At 35.7% G+C, this 19,573-nt stretch overlaps 2 protein-coding genes across 3 annotated transcripts in view; one reads left to right on the top strand and one right to left on the bottom strand.

The window, feature by feature from the left end:
* Window positions 1-1,270: 1,270 nt before the first annotated feature.
* Window positions 1,271-13,124, bottom strand: LOC116308843 (WD repeat domain phosphoinositide-interacting protein 2). The gene is made up of 16 exons (XM_031719349.2): window positions 12,931-13,124; window positions 12,757-12,839; window positions 10,664-10,767; window positions 9,784-9,849; window positions 8,267-8,323; window positions 7,532-7,571; window positions 7,216-7,277; window positions 7,064-7,099; window positions 6,401-6,493; window positions 5,303-5,373; window positions 4,401-4,508; window positions 3,863-3,938; window positions 3,336-3,421; window positions 2,744-2,851; window positions 2,394-2,427; window positions 1,271-1,970 (listed from the first exon to the last, which is right to left on the bottom strand). The coding sequence occupies exons 1-16, from the start codon at window positions 12,999-13,001 to the stop codon at window positions 1,746-1,748; spliced, it is 1,320 nt and encodes a 439-aa protein (XP_031575209.1). The 5' UTR covers window positions 13,002-13,124; the 3' UTR covers window positions 1,271-1,745.
* A 207-nt stretch (window positions 13,125-13,331) lies between these two features.
* LOC116308842 (nucleolar protein 11) overlaps window positions 13,332-19,573 on the top strand; it is a 33,300-nt gene continuing 27,058 nt past the window's right edge. For both annotated transcript variants that reach the window (XM_089031752.1, XM_089031751.1), the window contains exons 1-10: window positions 13,332-13,520; window positions 14,492-14,605; window positions 15,064-15,120; window positions 15,779-15,930; window positions 16,479-16,542; window positions 16,989-17,078; window positions 17,675-17,735; window positions 18,216-18,355; window positions 19,009-19,087; window positions 19,273-19,501. In XM_089031752.1, the coding sequence (XP_088887878.1) occupies window positions 13,389-13,520; window positions 14,492-14,605; window positions 15,064-15,120; window positions 15,779-15,930; window positions 16,479-16,542; window positions 16,989-17,078; window positions 17,675-17,735; window positions 18,216-18,355; window positions 19,009-19,087; window positions 19,273-19,501 (1,118 nt within the window). In that variant the 5' untranslated portion in view covers window positions 13,332-13,388. The remainder of the gene's footprint in view (window positions 13,521-14,491; window positions 14,606-15,063; window positions 15,121-15,778; window positions 15,931-16,478; window positions 16,543-16,988; window positions 17,079-17,674; window positions 17,736-18,215; window positions 18,356-19,008; window positions 19,088-19,272; window positions 19,502-19,573) is intronic.

Below are 19,573 nucleotides of genomic sequence, written 5' to 3'. Positions count from 1 at the left end.
GAATACTTAATGAGCCTGGACCTTTAAAACCAATAAAGTCCTCTTCATTAGTATTCTTTATTATAAAGTCTCATCCAATTATTAGTATTTTTTATAAAGAACACTAATGAAGACGCCTTTATCAGAGATAGGCTGTTTTAGGGTACATATTTCCAAGATGGCTTCTGTTTCGTCCCGAAAACATAACTATAATATATGCACTGTAAACAACAAAAAAACAAACATCTTTATTTGGCACTCCTTGGATCGATAAATAATAAAATTTATAAAATAATAATGTATAAATAGATGGGCGCCAGTCATTTAGAAATAGCAGAGCTAGTCGAGCTAAATGGCTGAGTCGAACGGAAAATTATAGAAGGAAATGTATAAAGAAAAATATATAATTGCAACAACAGAATACATGGCTTTTCCGGTGACAAGACAAGCTGCGAGGGGGGAAAGACACACACACACACACGAAAAGGACGGAGTGACAAAAACGCACACACAAGGGAAAAAAATTTAAATGAGAGAGAAAGTTGATTCAATTCAATATGTGAAAAACGATAACTAATTATTATATTTTTCCAAAAGTGACTTAAATATGTATATGTATTGTAATGCAAACTCAACCCCAGTTTTTTTCCTCAACCCCGGAACAGCTTATATTTCCCGTCGCCACAAAATAGGACGTTATTGGGGACGTCAATGGTATTTCAATGACAACCGATATATTATGGAAACTGACACTTGCAGCTGATCTAGCGCTTATTCGCCACGTTACTTTTGTTTTCATTTGGTGGCCTGGAACAGTCATTCAGTTTTGCGAATTTTCTTGATTTTTATTGGGTACCTTTTTCATTTACATTACCTCAGGTTTGACTAGTTTGAATTATACGATTTCTGCATGTGATTGGGAAGCGCTGAAAACGAGATTTTATTAATTGGCTATTGCGATTTACAGGGTTCGTGCTGAGGTAACCAATTAAAATTCAAGGACTATTCAAGGATCGCGTATACAAGGACTCAAAAATGAATTTTCAAGGATTATGTTCAGCTAAATATGCCAAGGTTTTACACGGTGGTTGCACATGGCCGACTTTCATATTTTCCAATCTTTCTGACTAGATCTATTTCAGAACCATGCAAGTAATGATCAAAGCAAAAATCCAAGGAGTTTTCAAGGAGTTTCGCTAACATCATAAAATTAAAGAGCTTTTAAAATGCCCTTGAAAACGTGAATTAAATTCAAGGAGTTTTCAAGGAGTTTAAGGAGTAGCACGCACCCTGGATTTAACATTTTCTCTTTATTTTGCTTTCTGTCATGGCTGACACAAGACGCAAGTTTAGAGTCTGATCAATCAGCGAGGTTTTTATTTCTTGTTGTTGTTAGACAATGTATAACTGACACAGATTTAAAAATGAATGAAAATAATTTGTCTTCATGTAACACTCATTAGGCGAATAATGGATGAAAATTTAATAATAAACTTTTAATATAATTTATAATATTCCATGGAAACTGTTATGGGATGGCGTTAAAAACGTTGCATTAATGGCACGAAGATTAATGCTTTTAGAAATGGACAAAACTGGAAAAAGCCGCTAGCATAGTAGGCACTGTCAAGTTCTTTTCGTTGCTGTTCATTTTATTCCTGTGTTTCTCTTTCGTGGAATGGCTTTGAATAGCTTACTCCACATCATCAAGAAACTCATCTTCCAATGTTTCCTTTATCAAATCATAGAAACCGCTGACGCCTTCGTTAATCATTATGCACGGTCAGCGGCGGGTACTCTGAATCATCATCCAACTTCAAGTTTCCAGTCCTTTGAGGTTCACTTTGGTTTGCAGCGGCTTGAGGTGAGTTTTCTAATGGTGGGTTTCCTGGGGAGGTCGATAGTGGCGTTGCCATGGCAGATTTCTGTGATGAGGAAGAGTCATGTCTGTCACGTGACGTAGCACCCTCTGAGGCGACAGTTTCTTCCTCCTGTAAAAAAAATCATGAAAACAGTTTATTTACACTGGTTAGGTTTGACAGATTAATGGCCACAGGCAAATTTGCGCTCTTGTGTAAGTAAATAATACGCTCTAATACACACACGACAACGTCAAACGTTTGACAAGTTTTTCTTCCGGGCACCTTAAACAGTTTTTAAGCCTGCTTTAGGTCAGTGTTTAACTGACAGTCCTTTTTCCGCTTTTTCCGTCTTAATGTTGTCGTTTCTTTCGTCTTCTAACTTTGTTGTCTGTATGCGTGAATCTGTTTGTAGGGGAGGGGGGGGGGGGGGAGTATCAGATAAAACTATGGGGGGCTTTAAAATCTCCATTCCAGCAGAAAATAGGAAAGTAATGAACTAAGTATGAAAACACACGATGCATGATGCATAGATGCGGATGTGGCTTCACTTACATGAGTCTTGTCACCGTCTTCATGTCCGATTAACCTGAAACAAAAACGTGCGATAATTAATGCCAGATAGATGCAAATGAGATGCAAATGAGACAACAAGCCTTATATCAACCCGATAGCCTCACTTGTATGATTCTTAAACAAAATAATCTTTCATTTCGGGATGTTAAACTGAAAAGTTTGAAAAAACTGGAAATAGTTATGTGATGGACTAATCAAAAGAGAAGTGACTGCATAGCCAGACTTGTTGAAACGCTAAAGCACAGTTACAGTCGTACCCGCGCACATTAAAGAGCGCTTGTTGGTGTAACATATATCAATGAGAGTCATCTCGTTTCATATAGTTTTACCTGTGTTGTTTCAACAAGGTGCAATCTCCACCCTCATCAGGGTCAATGTTGTAGATATACAGATAGCCATCCGCACTAGCCACTAACAGACGGGGTAGCTTGCCTATCCTGCATGTTATAACAGAATAAGTCTTAGACACTAAACACCAACAGATTGATATCCAGTTATAACAAAGTTACACCCTTTTTCATAGTTACGCAACCCAGACAACAATGCAGCTTTAATCTGGGACGCCTTGGTTTTTTCGGTCACCGTCAGTCAAATTTCCAACGGTCTGAGTTCGTATTTATTTTCTTGATTGATAGAAGGTAAACATCCAGAGTTGTTGGACTGAAAATAGGTGCAGTGTAATATGTGACAAACTTTGTCCTGTCGTTTCTGTTGTACTCCTGTATCATTTACATTCTGATTTGTCCAATTTTCAATTTCCTTGCCAATAAAATGCCAAAAATATCAAGTCTGAGTGATTTCTGAAGAACCTTTAGTCATTGAACCAGTCTCAGAGTAGCCTTGTATACGGCAGCTCTGAATGCACTTCACCTTTCGTCCATCCCTGGGAAGTGAATCAGCTCTACTTTACATAATACTCACGTGGCAATAGCGCAAACGTTTCTAAGTCCTGCCACTGGTAGCCTAACGTTAGCGAATGACCTTCCTTGATTGAAGACTTCAGTTACCTGAAAAAGTGCACGTCAACAGAATGTTATAAATACACTTGGGTTTTCATAAGTTGTTTCTTGTTTCCAAATCTCCAAGTGTTGGGTGCAACATTGTAGGTACTAATGCCAAATTAAAATAAAATAATCTTGTTTAGACATCAATGAATTTCATTTTGTCGACTAATGCGCTTAATACAGATAAATTTGCCACAGTCAATTCAAAAAACGTTGTCGTTGACCAACTCAAGCCTGCGCGACTGGACCGAAAGGAAGTCTGGGTATCAATCATTGTAGCCGAGTTGACTCCATAATTTTATCTGACTAGTTATGCCTGGTTTAAAGCACGAACCTTCGTAGGCGAGCGGGAAGTGTTGAAGGAGACGTTTTTTTAATGCCTTCATATTTTCGAAATTATGAACTGAATCATAACTACTTTTTTTTCTTTCCCAAGATTCTCACCTGAGAGGGTAGATAGTTGCTAGGAGACAAAGCTTTACCAAAATATCCCATCCATCCTGCTGTTTCTTCTGAAGGCCTAAAGAAACAATTGATTTTTATATAAGAGAAAAAGAAAAAGAAATCTCGTTCCCATTTTTGTAGACTATCCATTCATTCCCAGAAGCCCTATCCCATTTTCACAGCCCGAAAAGAGGTGGTTCCCAGTTCCCATCTTACCCCTTCAAAACCGAATGTAAACGAGCAATGTGCCGAAAAAAACTTTGAATCGAACACTATATACACTTTTAGAAAGACAGATTTTGTACATGATCCTCAGAAACAACAGGAGATGTAGGCGTCAAAGCGTTGCAACCTGTGACCATGGTACCATTATAGAATGGTTATAATTATGTTATAATCAAATAGATTCTAATTTATGAATTGATTTATTTGTTTGGTTTTTACTTCATGATGTATATATTTATTGATAATAGTTATTTATTCCTATATTTTCGGGACAAATATATTAAGCATGTAAGTATCAATATGTAGCACTTACTTGTCTTTAGGAAGTTCGAGTTTAAAGATATGTACAGTTTCCGTGTTACTGGATGCAGATAGGAACAGTGAGTCATGGCTAAACGCTAGAGAGTTGATTTGAACACACCTATAAACGACAACAAGTGGAAGACGAACCTTCAAAAACGTGATATCATACAATGCCTGTCATAAGCCCGGGGCTTATACGACTTCGTAAGGGTTTTTTGGCAGGCTTATTATCGGGGGGAGGGGGCAGCTTATAACAGAGGGGGAGCTCAAAAAAGGTAGGGAAAAAATAGAAGAAATCCGTTTTATCATTATTTTAATAATGTCCATTTCAATTGCACAACAATGTTCAGTGCAACGATAGTTCTGTGTATGTGTTTTGAAACGCGCATAGGTTCAGAAAATCTATGACCTGTAAGGAGCGATATGTTACGGGGTTGCAAGGCGATGCTCCAAGCTGAAATAAGAAAACTGGGGTAATCTACCTTTCACATCATATTTAGTTTATTTTTCTGATTTTTTCTTCTTTGCTACTCTCTTGAAATGTGCTAAGAAAATATCTTTTGCCGTGTTTTGGGTATACAGAAAATGTTTCATTAAGTCCTTTCCTATGTTTGGTTTTCTTGTTTGTTCCTCCCTTCCTTCCTTCGTTTTCTCAAGGTTGCGTGCGCATCCAAATTTAAGGAACTAGGCGGGCCATGATATCAGAACACTAGCTTTATGATGAGTATTATCATGCATTGCTATGAAATGTTTTCGATAAGAATTCGTAAAATTAATTATTGTCCTCTTTAAATATAAAACTGGCTTCTCAATTGTACTGATTTTGTAGTCCGTCAAGATGGACGCATGATTGCATGATCTCTCTTGTTCATCATTCAGTATAATTAAATCTTTCCTTTCGTCTTTACCTACCTTTTTACTCCTCTTCTAAATTCATGCAATTTCAGTCCATCTGGGATTGAAAACACTCTGATAACAGTTCCCTGAGATAACCAAAACAATTAAAAGGTCATTGGTTGTTTGTGTTCTGTATCACAATGACTGTAAAAACATCTTTTGAACCAATCGATTTATTTTGTGTTTTTTGTTTGTTTTTGTTTGTTGCTTGTTTATTTGCTTACTTGTTTGTGTTTGTTTGGTTTGTATGTTTGGTTTGTTTCTATTGTTCTTTCCTTCTCTCCTTCCACCCTCCCTTCCTTTGTACCAATTAACTTATTGGCAATAAAATACCACATTACGTCTTATAGGTTTGTTTTAATGCCAAGCTTTCAACAAAGTTGGCTTACATCTCATGGCTATACCATGATTGTCTTACAACTGCGTTGACGGACATCTGCGCGTGCAAAGAAAGCAATCCGCGGGGGGGGGATGTAGGAGAGGGGGAGGTGAGATTTTAATTTCTTCATTTTTTTCTTCTTTTATTTTCGTGTCGAACTCATCAATGGACTACTTCGGCGACATGGCGGCCATCTTGATAGGGGGCAAAACAAAGCAAAGAAGACGGAAAAAATATAGAGAGTTTCGTGTGTTTGTCTTTCTTTTATGGCTAAAGGTGATCGATGTTCCGTCTTAATTCATCTTTTGCCGTATTCTCGTGCTGTTAGATCAGTTTTCACACGACTGTGAAAAGCCCAGCACCGTAAGCGTGCCATGACATGACCTCGATGTTTCCTCAGTTGATTCAATTGGCAGATTGGTCTGGTAGTGCCGTAACCTTGCCGTGTTTATGACGTGTTACGTACGGGTATTTGATTGGATGATGTGATTGGTCTGGCGTATCCCTTGCCGTGTCATTACCATGTTCGTGCCGTGAGCTTTTCACAGTCATACGAAAACTGCTCTAATATCAATCGACGTCATTACTGTGCGTAACAAAGCTTTATTTTCCCCTGGACGCCCATAATGCCTTGCGATCTAAGATGGCCGCCGTATTGTCGAAGTAGTCCATATTGAAAAGTATTCCAAACAATTAACAAGATAATAGTGAACGACGACAGCTAGCTAACATACCTTTTCTGAAGCTGTGGCCAGTTTAGTTCCAGCGTTATTGAAAGCCATGGCGGCCACAGGATTATCATGAGCTGGTATCATAGTAACAGCACGCTGACAGGGAAGTGGAATAAAACTTGACAATAGTTCATACATTTTGCACAAGTTTTTAACTCGTGGATAAACGAAGCATGAACGAAATGAATATGTAAATTTTTCACTCACTCGTTCAGTAAAGGCGTGATCATACGGAGCAATGTGCTTTGCGACTTGTCTCGAGACAGCGTTGCAGCAAAAATTACAAGAGTGTCTACACAGTGCAATGGATTCGTAATCGTTGACAAAAGTAGAAACGGTTTCTAGTTTTGGCAACGATTGCTGCAACTTGTCTCGCAACATTAATTTTTCAAATTGCGCTGTAGCTTACGTGCTGCAATGCTCCATGCAACTTGTGTCACAACGCAAAAAAGTTCAGAAAGATTGCAGAGCCGTCTGAAAATTGTTCCGAGTTATTGCACCTTATGATGTACCATCTACCACAGATAATGCGCACATGTGCATATGGCCTTTTTGGTGTCGAGAATGGCTGAGAATGCAATGGCAGTAATGCAGTAGCAAGAATAGAAACAGCATATAACAGGATATGCAAGATCCAAACGTGGTATTCTTTAATTGATGTCTTACCAAGTTAACAGCATCAAAGATCTGAACTTCTCCAATCTGCAAGTAAAGAGCTCAAATATCAGTTCGCATTAAATTTATGATAATTGTTAAAAAAATCTTTCCATTCCATTTCATGGAGCAAACAGAAGCAAAACCAATCAGTGTATACAGACCTGATTGCTTCCAGGATATGCCAGATAGCAGTTGTCAGAGTTGACTGAAAGTGCACTTAAACCTGATACAATCAACAAATCATCATCAGATGATAACAACAAATTGGTTTGGTGTTTTGCCACCACTGTAGGCAGATCGATCTGCTTAGTTTTATAGTAAAAGATCATTTCAATCCGGAAGAAAGTTATAAAATTGGCATAGAGTTTCTTCTGTTTATTTGAAACAAATCTACAAGAAGTGCCAGTGCATTCCATATCGTGACGGGGGAGTTAAAATCAGAGACAGTTATTTGTATTTTAGAAAGAATTCAGATACCTGTAGCATTGGGCGGTGTATCCCTTATTGTGTGAAGAACCTAAAGATGAACATCTAGTTAAATAGCAGCATACATTGACAACTACATTATAATTCACTAATATATAGAAGTTTTTATCCCTACAGGTATTCCCTTGATACTTGCTTAGTTAACATATCTAAGTTTTATTATACTCACAGGTGTATAATTTCATACATGTATTCTGACAAGTGTTCATACATTCACTGTGTTCTGACAAGTGTTCACGGCATACATTCGCTGTATTCTGACAAGTGTTCATACATTGACTGTATTCTGACAAGTGTTTATACATTCACTGTGTTCTGCCAAATTCAACCTCCACTTAGAACCATTGTTGTAGTCAAGTAAACGGATTCTGGAAATGATACAGTGTACTAACATTTCGTTTTTTCTGGTCTGGTATCCTAAAATCACACTTTTCTATCTCTGCCTGCTGACTGTTATCCTGGTGTAAGGCTTACGTCATCCAAGCCCATACATTGGAAAATAAATTAAGCCTTGTCCTGACCAGTGCACAAGCACAAGCACTGGAAATTCAGTGACACTATAGACATAAGCACAAGCATAAGAAGAACATTTCAATCCTCATGCTTATAATGTTAGAGTACTAATCTGCGGGTCATTTTTTTCTCAGTTGATTATGAAATTTTTTAAGCTCAATCAATTTATTGACTAAGGACGGCCCACATTACATTACAGTGAATGTGCATTACCTTCATGTCTCTAATATTATGGATATATAAACTCTCCTCCAGAACAACCAACAACCTCTAAAAAGGAAATAGGAATGTTGAAATAATTGACTTTTAAGTACTGTTTAATAAATGAGTAGGAGTGTTGTCTCAATTTTAGACCCGATAAAACACAATCTGCAAGTTTATTAAACTGTTCAAAAACTTAGGTATAATTTACAAACAGTTGAAGTAGAGTGACCATATACCTCACGAACATTAATTTTTATACTTTGTTAGTCGTTTGTACACCAATGTTATGCTCAGTGAGGTTTGTCACTGCCATGGTTGCTCTTATTGGTTCAAATGCTCATTAATTATTCATGAGTCTTTAAATTTTTTTCAGCTACATGTAGTGATAGGGGTTACTGGAATACAGGGACAATTAGTCATTGACAAACACAAAGGCAACTTTCTAGCTTAACTTTGTAATTTTGGAAATTGTTTGAATGAGGATGTTGAAGTTAAACAACTCTTCCAACACTTTCTTAACCTGCATCCATGTGCACAGGCAGTGACGTAAGTGTTTTTTTGTTTTTTTTGCCAGTATGTACCACAGGAATCCCACAGCCACTGTTGTAAACAATGTTTAAGTTCAAAGATAAAAGTTATTATACATTTAATTGAATAGTGCTGTGTCATGCATTCAGGGCTGTCAACCCGGTCTCCAGATTAGAGTCTCAAATCTCCCGGATAATCCCCGAAGCTGACCATTTCTTGTGAGACTCGACTTTCACAACCATAAAATTCCAATTATTTTAATATTTTGTTTGTGTTATTTTACATCGCTAACAAAATCAAAACATTCCTCATAGCTGTTCTTGCAAGCAGGCAGGATTGGTCAGAAATAAACCAATCCCATCAAATGTTACAAAGCGAAAGACATCTTTTTGCGCACTTTTTGACGCACTGTGACGTCATGTCCCTCCCCTATCAATTCTCCAGATTTGAATATCTCAGGGGTTGACAGCCCTGTGTCATTTACAAGAGCATGAGGTTTTGATTGGTGCACGGAGACATGATCTCTTTTGCATTCCTTTTATCATTTAGAAGTGCAGACTATAGTGACAATAAAGCATGAAACTTCAATCAGACCCCTCAAATAAAATTGCTTTAAAGAGTTCATGAAAATTCTTACAAGCTTTAAATCTCTGAATCCTGAAGCTTAGAAATATTGCTTAATTAATGTTCTGTGTGGATGGAAAAAACAACAAGAGGGCCTGAGAGAATCTGGCACAGATATTACAAATTAGAAATTCTGAAAGTTTCATCATTTGTCACTTAATACCCTAACTAACTTATTAACAGAACAGAAAACCAGCGTTTCCAGCAGTGGCTGTGTGGACTCCATGTGTGTATATATATACTCAGTTAAGGCACTGTATGTGGGTAATAATTAATCCATTTTACTGGCTTTTTTCAGCAGCCAGCTATAACAGGGGTTTTATGGTGTGTTAAACAAAACCCAAGGAGCAAATGAAACAAGGTCAAAAGCTTACCACTCTGTTGAGTCTCACAGCTAAGATTGTGTTGGGATAACTGTAGTTGCATATTTCAGTTCCTTTCTGCAACACAAAATATTCAAGAAATATAAACAACAATGAGCTTCATACATTTATGAATAACAGATGTAATATAAATCTGGCTGATTCTGATTGGTAGGTGATGCAATAATATTGTTTTATGACAGGACACAGCATGCAAACAATCTTTCTATTTTATCATTTGTATCCAAAAGAATGTTTATTTTAATATATATTTTATAAAAGGAAATAAAAAACTTGCTTGCTGTACTATAGTGTAGACTGTTAACAGTCCCTCTTTCCCTCCTAGCTCACTCCAGTCAGGGTTCTTGTCTGTTCACTCATAAAGGGAGTGGGGACAATTTGAAGCGGCACGCAGGGTAAGGAAAAGTAGGGACTGTGGAAAACACACACTCAGAAAAATTAATAACTCCCATTTGTTAAATGATCGATCTGTCAACAAGCTGTCAAGGTGAAAAGGCATGTGGTATAGCATAGTGTGCTATGGTAATGGTGTAGTATGGTGTTGTATAGTGTGGTATTGCGTGGTATGTTATGGGGTACTTTGGTATATAGTGTTGTATATATATGTTGTGGTTTGGTATAGTGTGCTATGGCATGGTGTTGTATAGTGTGGTATTGCATGGTTTTTCGTTGTTTTTTTTTTTTTGCTTTATTAATCTTAGCTGTAAATATGTATATATGATCTTTTCTTTTTAGTCGTAATTTTTGATTTTGAAAAGTGCCTAGTGTGTACATATCCAGATGGAACATGCGCTATATAAATACATTATTATTATTATGATGATACCAACTATATGAAACACCATGTTTTCAGTTATTCAGTCCATTTTACCTTAAAGTGACAAACTTTCAGTTTTCTTGGAGCAGACAAGCTGACAACGGCAACCAAACTACTAGAAAAGAGCCTTTCAACAATGCAGATGTCCTCTGTATCTCCTATAATGAAGATTAACAACAGCAGTTTTATCATCAAACAAGATCTTAATATATTCAAAATAACCTCAAGTAAATGCTTGGCATTTAACTGTACATAGGTTAAGTAACTTAATAAGACTTATATAAGAATGCCTTTAAAAATGAGAAACAGTTTTCTTAACACTTACTTTAATTATAAATTTATCATAAACTTGCATACATAAATCATAAAGAAATATTAATAATATATGCCAATTAGTATCATATTATGAATAGTTTAAATATCACATATTATTTATTTACTGACAAACTGCTCATACAAGAGAATCCCACAAATCACATCATTGACAGGAGATAGGCAATGTGCTTTCTAGGGTTTAATTTACATCTACACTTGATTACCAAGACAACCAAAGTCTTCAGATAAGATTCAATTAATTCAAAATTCTAAAGTCTAATTGATGGATTGCAAGCATTCCCAAGAGAGTTAAAAGACAAAAATTCTGACGGCCATTGCTGTGTCATTAACAATGGATGCTAATGAAAAATTAAATGACAACAACATGGCCACGATGACGTAACGTGCAATAGAAGAATCTATATTCAGAACAAGGGAAATCCTTTAATTCTTCACCCTTGATGCCTTAGCTATAATCCCAAAGATGAACTTGATTACAAAGCAATCAGGAAGGAAATTTTACATTTCAAAAGTAAAAATTCTGCTATAATTTAATTTCTGGCAGAATTTTTCATACACATTTTTTTCTTCAATTTATTCGTCATAAAAGGATTGATAAACACATAAACCATCATATATGGGCTTTATATGTGAACAAGAAAGGATCAGTAGATGATCCAGGATTGCCGAGGGGGTTGAATACTCATTCCCCTTCTTTTACACTTGTAAAGTAAAAAGTGTTTATTATTAAAAACAATCTTCGTGATAAACATTTTAAATTGTCATTTTTCGACCAATTTCCCACCTGGGCTTCCTGTGGTATTGGCACAAGGTACCCTGTAACAAGACCTTGATTTGGTCTTAAAAGCTATCATTGTGATTCAGTTTTTAAGTCATCGTAAGCAAGAAAAATGACTTAGGCCTAGGGCAAACATCAAACTTTTCAAGAATGCTGCCTCATTATCACCTGATATCCATTGTTTTTAATGAGCTCGGTGCATGGAAAGTTCAATGTTTGCCCTAGGCCTTAATTTGGCCACGAGAAAAGGCCAAAGTATGAAATCTTCAAAGTGTCCTGAGCATAGACATTATCTATAAAACAAGTTCATAATTCAAAATGTAACATTAAACTTGCAAATCATAATGAACAAACATAGATATGGTGTGGCAAAACCACACGTGTACAGTGTGTCCTTACTACAATTATTTTCACATTAGATATATGGACTGCTCAAGGAATGTCCTTCATCCATTCATCTTCAACAACCAGAAATCATAATTACATATAATACATAATATTTTCTACCCCTTATTACAAACGTAACATTAACTAGCTCAACAAAAAAAACTGTGCAGAATAACAGAAAATTACAATATTTTCTTAAAATATTTATTAATTAAACAGAAACGACTTATATGCTTGTCTCAGCAAAATTCTCTACAATCTAATAATGTTGAGTACGTAAAAGCATAATGGTTGAATACATTGCTTTGTATTCATACTATGGTAGGTACTCCTCGTATCATGATCACGTAGATCGCTATTATTAAGCAGTCACGCCACGACTAAACCACAAGCACTATATAGCTACTCATGCACGAACTGATAAGGTGTAAAGGTTGAAAATTACTTTGTAGCTAGTGGGAATTTATGAAATATTAACTTTTAGAAAATGATAATAATTTATCAAAGAGATTTTAATGACCACTGTAAATTATGTGGAGTTACTCTGTATTTTCATTTGTTTTTATATTTTTAGACATATAGAATGACGACATTAGCTATCAAGTCGTCTAGTTTCAGGAGTGTTTCTCATGATGTATTTTCTTACCATATTCATAGATCTCCTCCAATTTCTCTACAGATCCTAGAGAATATAGTTTATAACCAGTCTTTGCCCCTACAGCTAGGGAACTAGTGAAAGTAAAACAAAAAAGACAACAATATAAGCTTAAGTAGTGATTTTTCTCTCCACAGCTTTTTGGGGTGAAAATGTCAGACTCACGAGCAATCCTGGTTAAAGTTGACAAAAAGAAGGTTGCCCGATGGATCTCCGCCATATGCAGCAAGATTCATCGAGATTGCTTAGCTTCTCTGTGCTTCAGATCAGCTCCAAATGGCTTTTCTTGTCGCAGTTTATCTAGATTCTGAATCACTGTTTTTTCCACTCAAAGCACAACAAAAACATAGGCTGGACATGCGCATTTATCACATCCTCTATTAGCCTGCGTCGTGACGTCACGAAATGTCATTGTATTTCCTTTAAATTTGTTTAAAAAAATCCTTCAGCTGCAACAAAATACACAAAGGCAAAGCTCAAATACAACCCCTAGCGTATAACTCCTTTATTTCGAAATGTTAGAGTCGCTATTTTGAATAATTTTGCAAGTCAGAGAGATGGGGACGACGTTATGGTATAGTAGCCGCTGACCCAGTGTGAGGCTCATACACGTGCAAATCAAGATGGCAGACGTTAGTCGATGTTTCTTGTTGTGCAAAGGTTTTCAAAAGGATTCATTGCTTGGAATTGAAAAACACTGCAATAAAAATCATGTCATATTAACATTCAAGGATAGAGGAGTTGTGGTTTATGACGTGAGTATATCTTGTTCTTTTTGTTTGAGTAAAAAAATATATTTATAAGATCACATGTTTTGTTTGATCTTTGCACAGTGTCTTAAGTCTTACTACTTTTGATTAATTTGAGAGTATCAAACACAAGCATACGAATAATTCTAGTTATTATTTAATGTTTTGTGGCGTTCAGTCTTCATAAAAATGCTGAATTTCCACATGTAAACCATTTTCTTTTCTGTGTATAAAAAAATGGTGCTCTCTGCAAGTCCTACATTCACTGTCAAGCTGTTGAATAAAACAACACCATCTAAGGAGGCATGATTAAGAAAAGAAGTTGGTTCTGAAGCCAATCCAAAATGTACTACATGTACATTTGCTATCTCAGCTCCCATATTTGCATCTCTGCCGTTCCTGATACAGACTTTACCCCATACTGTATATATATATGCACACCCTATGAATGTATAGCAGTTTGGTTTGGCTGATAGGCACTTTGCAGCTAAGCAATCACGTGCTCATTAATTCACTGAGAGCAAATGAATGAGGATTTTGATTCCCATGGGTGGAATTTACTGGACTGCAAACAAACTTTCTACAACCTGTTTTGAGAGATCGTAATAAAACAGCATTTTGTAACACACTGGATACACATGTTTTCATTCAGTTCTTTACAAGTACCTAAAAAGAATCACCAATTTAGTATAAAAACATAAATTCTGCCCTCCAGTACAGACACGTGACCGTTAACTACAAGGGGCTTATTTTTTTTCTAAACCCTGTAGATGTTGTTTCCCTAACTTTTCATTGCCCCTAAAATCAACCATGATCCAAACAGGTTAGATGTACTCATGGCTAGACTATATATTACAGCCAGTATAGCTAGCCTGTTGTATTTGTATAGTGATAGCAATTTTTCATAAGAACAAAATAGGAACCAAATGATTAACTAATAATTAACAGTGACACATGATTTTTATTTTTATTTTTAGTTAGAAAATAATAAACTTGTGCTCAGTTTACCAGTCCAGCAAAGAAGAGAGTTCACATCTGCAGTAGTCCAGGACCCTGAGAGTAGAAAATATGTTGGGATTATTGAAAACGTGGTGAGAAGTATAAGAATATGATTGACAACCAGTAAAAAATAGTGACTAATATGCTTTCACCCCAATAATGATGCACATAGAATAACATTGGCCATTACTACAGGGTTATAGTGCTACCCCTTTTAAAAAACTCCTTGAAAATTCCTTGAATTTCAGCTTTGATCTGAGACTAAGACTCCGTAGCAAACTGCAAATATTGTAATGCATTCGCATCTATAGTTTGCTTCTTGATTGGAATATGAAGCATGAGCTTTGAGTTAGAAATGTGACAAAAGCACAAAAAGGTTCATCATTTATAGTCTCAGATCCTCCATTTCAGATCTCAAACGGTCATTTTTTTTGAAATTGGTGTAATCATCTGACATTATAATTATATACATGTAATATATGTAAAATTTATTTACTGTGCTTTTTGGAGTTTGAAGGAACACATGTTCTTGTATTGTCTAATCCTTCAGAATATTTGTCAATGGCATGAGAATGCTGAAGACTTGGTAGACTGCCAGCAAATCAAGGTAAAACAATCTACTTATTTCCAGTCTTATTTATTAATTCCTCTTATATATTATGTTATAAATAATTAACTTATTAACAAGTTTAAACTTTTTCTAGTGGTATGGATCCAATAAAATCAAAAAATCTATGTACATATATTACATGATTATTACAAAGGTACCCAAGCAAGGCTGCAAATATTTTTTTAAATTTAAAAAAGGTCAATATTAATTGTCAGGACAGAGGCATGTTTGAGCTGTCTAATACCCAAGTGTGTCTGGTCAAATGTCCAGCCAAGGCCAATCATTTACCAATGAAGTGATATTTTTACAACATTTGTCTGATGACCAGCACTTATTTGCAGTCTTGCATAGCAATGTTCCCACACATATCCCACTGAAAAAAGGAATTCACCTTTTTTCTTTTAACTTCTGAAGAAAGGAATGTATTTGCATTGCATAGCTTGAAAGGAGATGTAAGAGGTTAACCCTATTAATAATATATCCTAAGATATAGAGAGAGACCCTCGGAACACAGGAAAGAACCAACAAACAATGAACTCTTCTCACATATCACACTGAGCCATACAGGAATCAAACCCAAGGTCACATCAGCACTCATGTCACTCATGCCTGCCTGTCTAAAGTCATCCCAACTCATTTTATATATGTTGTTTAGGTTGATAAACCTGTTTTCAAGATCCTTGTCAGTTCTACTTGTTCTCTTGGCCCTGTTGTTGTGTTTCATGATGGTACTTGGAGTTTACTATCCAACTGCAATACCATAACAACAAGGAAAACAAGAAGACAGTCAACTGCAGTAACTCAAAGGTGAAGATTTACGTTAACACTGTGAAGATGTTTGTGGGAGTAAATTTTAAGATTCTAATAGGGAAAAAAATTTCATTGATTATAGATAGTTATTTGTTTGCTCTTGTCTGGCTGCTACCTGCAATCACTATTCTAAGTATGCAACTTTCAACTCAACTTATCTCAGGGCTCAAAAAATTGCCTGCCTTATTTAATAAAGGAGCATGATAAAAGGAGACCATTCCATCTTGCCTCCCATTATTTTATCAATTTGGCAGTTCACTGTTATTTTCTCCTTCCCAACATGAAATTTGGCCATTGGCAGGCTGCTTTTTTTAAGCCTGCAGGCATATGAGGTTGGGGGATGAAATAAGCACAGATAGAAACTAAACATGTGCATTGAGTTTTATTGAACTACATGTATTATCATAAGCAATTCATATCATGTTTGGAGCATGTAGTGTTAATGAGATTGATTCTTTTTTCAGTCACAGAAATCATGCTTCACATGCCTAGTCAGATTACCTGGAAAATTGATTTCAATAATTATGATGTTTTTATTCTTTCAGAGTTTTGACATGTAAATTATTGAAATATAACAACATCCCTCTAGTATGTATGGCTAAACATAAGGTACATACAATTCATTTAACTTTTCTGTTATTTTAGTACAGTATATGCAATTCTTTGTTTTGATTGACTTTAATTTTTTTGCTTTAAATGTAAATTTAGCTGAGTTTTTTCCAATTCACTATATAAATATTGATGTTAATATTACCCTCCTTAAAGAGTATTAGGCCTAGGGCAAACGTCGAACTTTCCATGCACCGAACTTAATTACATCAAAGAATACCGCCTCATTATCACCTGATATCCATTGTTTTTAATGAGTTTGATGCATGGAAAGTTTGACGTTTGCCCTAGGCCTTAGACATTTAGACCACCTCATATTATCATTAGATCTACAAAATTTATTATTGATAATAAATTTTGAAAAATAGATTGTTGAATACTTCAGAACCATGCACTTTTACTTTTTTAATTAATTATCAAATATTTTCTGTTTTTTTGTTTTCAAGGAAAACCGTTTAATTGTCAGTGTCTCTAGACTAGTAGCTGATAAAGATGCCCAATGCACAACTGAATGGACCATTGATGCTCCAGCTAAGGTTCATAGTTATTCATTAATTTACTTTATAAAATAACTGTTATGAATGTCGTGTTCTGATTGGCTTGGAGCACGTGTTTTATAAGAGCACATTGCACATGTGCGCACTTTCTGTTGCGTCATTCCTATCTAAAATAACGGTTATTGTAATTTGTATTTTATAGAAGAAATAAAAAACTTGCTAGCTGTGCTGTGTGCAGTCATAAAGCACTTGGGGATTGGCAGAACACTCGAGAAGTGTCCAGAAGCACTCAGCTACGCATCGTGCTTCTCCTAACACTTCTCTCGTGTTCTTCCAACCCCCGCGTGCTTTATGACAACACACAGCATGCACGCGCATAGTAGTTAATGATATATTCATATGCATGTATATATCTTATTCAACTAAAAAGAGGTGCTAAGCCAGTGTATGATCCATTAATCTTTCAAATCCATATATGGGTATGCCCTTGCACAACTTTTCGTGAGACAGAAAAGACAAAAACAAAATTAATTATGACTGGAGTGCCACAGGCAACCCAGTAAATATATCATTACAATATATTTCCGTTAATGCAAAAATTAATATTAAATGTACATTTACATTTATTCTACTAGAATGAAGAACTATTAAGCTGCTGTTTTCAAGAATTTGGAAATTTCAACTTCGTTTCATTATGTAAGTGTGATACAATTGCTGAGAATAATGTGACATAAGATTAAAACAGCCTAATTAAGTATGAAAATTAAGGCAAACTTCATACTTATTTAAAATCATGTTAAATAGATTACTTACAAATACAATTGTTATCATTTTAAAATATTTTGTCATATTGCAAGTTCTATTTATTTTCAAAATTTAAATGGATTGCCATTCACCCATACCATTAGGGTGAGTACATGCTTACACAATGTCATCACATTTTACAGGGCTAAAATAATGGCTGGTCATTGTACAATGTTTCGCCAGAATTGGAACTTGTCTGGTCAAATCTTCATTTAAGTTTTGGTGATTTTTACCAGTAAAATTGTGCCAGAAACAAGGGTTTCATCTTTTCATTTCATTAAGTTGTGTCTTACACATCTTGATGTGGGCTGGTATTTGGAACCCTGTAGTTGCATTAGCTGTAAACTAAATAGGCCAGGTTTTTATTTGAAGGGTCTGAAGGATCTCTGTGTATAACAGAATTAAAGGATGTCTTAGAAAGATTTATGCATCAAGAACAGAACAGGTTAACATGCAGATGCATCAACAAGATAAACAAAGGACCAAAAATATGCAATAAAACCAGACATCAGGTAGTAAATACTCAAATAAATTCAACACATTAAACTTACGGTCCTTCAAAATGTTCATGCCTTACCCATGGGGTGGTTGTAATCCGGGGAGGAGGGGGGGTACTCCCATATTTGGACTATACTGGGATAATCTGCTGAACAGGGTATGGATTTTCAAGCTTCTTGTCATAAACAGGGTATGCAATTTCACTCAAGTTCCAAGTTCTTCCTGAGTTTCCCGTCATATTCAGGGTTTCTACTTTTGTATTGATTGAAACTGGTTATTATGGTGGTAAAAAAACGATACGCGAGATGACATGATAATTGAAACAGGAACTCAGTGCAATTAATTATATCTTTTGTCATAAACAGGGCCTACAAATTTTTTTTTTTTTTTTTTGTCATAAACAGGGTACCCCTTTCAGAATTCCAGTGGAACACCCCTATCCAAATTCTGGTGGAGTTCCAGGGTGATTCTTGTAAAAAATTCTCCTTGCTAATTGAAGCTTTTACCAAATATACAACAACTAGGCTACCTGTACCCTTTACTAAGTTTATAGATAACTTCTGATGTAAACTTTAAACAATTCATGCAGTGTGATACATGTAAGTAAAATGAAATGCTCTAGCTTAAATATTGACAATTAATACTAACGATTTATTCAAATTGATAGAAATCTGTTGTCATGGAAACATTGGACTCTACACATGTTTGCTTATGTTATGGATCCAATACAGAGAACAACCTACAAGGTATGTGACAGATAATTGCACTTATTTATTAGTAACGTCATATGCTGCTTTATGTTAAGAAGAAGTTACCTGGGACCGGAAATTCAAATAAAATAATTAAATAAGCATGGCCTAAATATAGATCATAATCATCACGGCATCATGGTATTTACAAAAAACCTGACATGAGGACTTCTTTTTTGAAGATGCCATTTACATATATGAGACAAAGTTTGGCACCAAACAGGCCAGTATAACTTTAGAAAAACTGAATACAGATGGCGGTACTACAGAAGGCCCCCTTGATGTAGAGCACATGTTGTGTACAGAAGGATATGTTTGTATGGCTGTTGATAACTGTGTGGCAGCATGTTCTTGTACAGTAAAGGAATCATCCCTTGCTACAGCTCTTGGCAAAATGGCTCCAAGAACAAGGTATAGTTATACTAGTTAGTCGATTGCAAACAAAGCTAGAGGTCTTGATCTTTATTGATAGATTTCTTGTAT

The sequence above is a fragment of the Actinia tenebrosa genome, unplaced genomic scaffold (assembly GCF_029948245.1).
Source record: "Actinia tenebrosa isolate PJP-AT-01 unplaced genomic scaffold, QUT_ActTen_1.0 PGA_scaffold17__23_contigs__length_9995812, whole genome shotgun sequence".
Taxonomy (NCBI): domain Eukaryota; kingdom Metazoa; phylum Cnidaria; class Anthozoa; order Actiniaria; family Actiniidae; genus Actinia; species Actinia tenebrosa.
The sequence above is the reverse complement of the archived record's forward strand: the minus strand, read 5'-3'. Positions and strand labels throughout refer to the sequence as shown.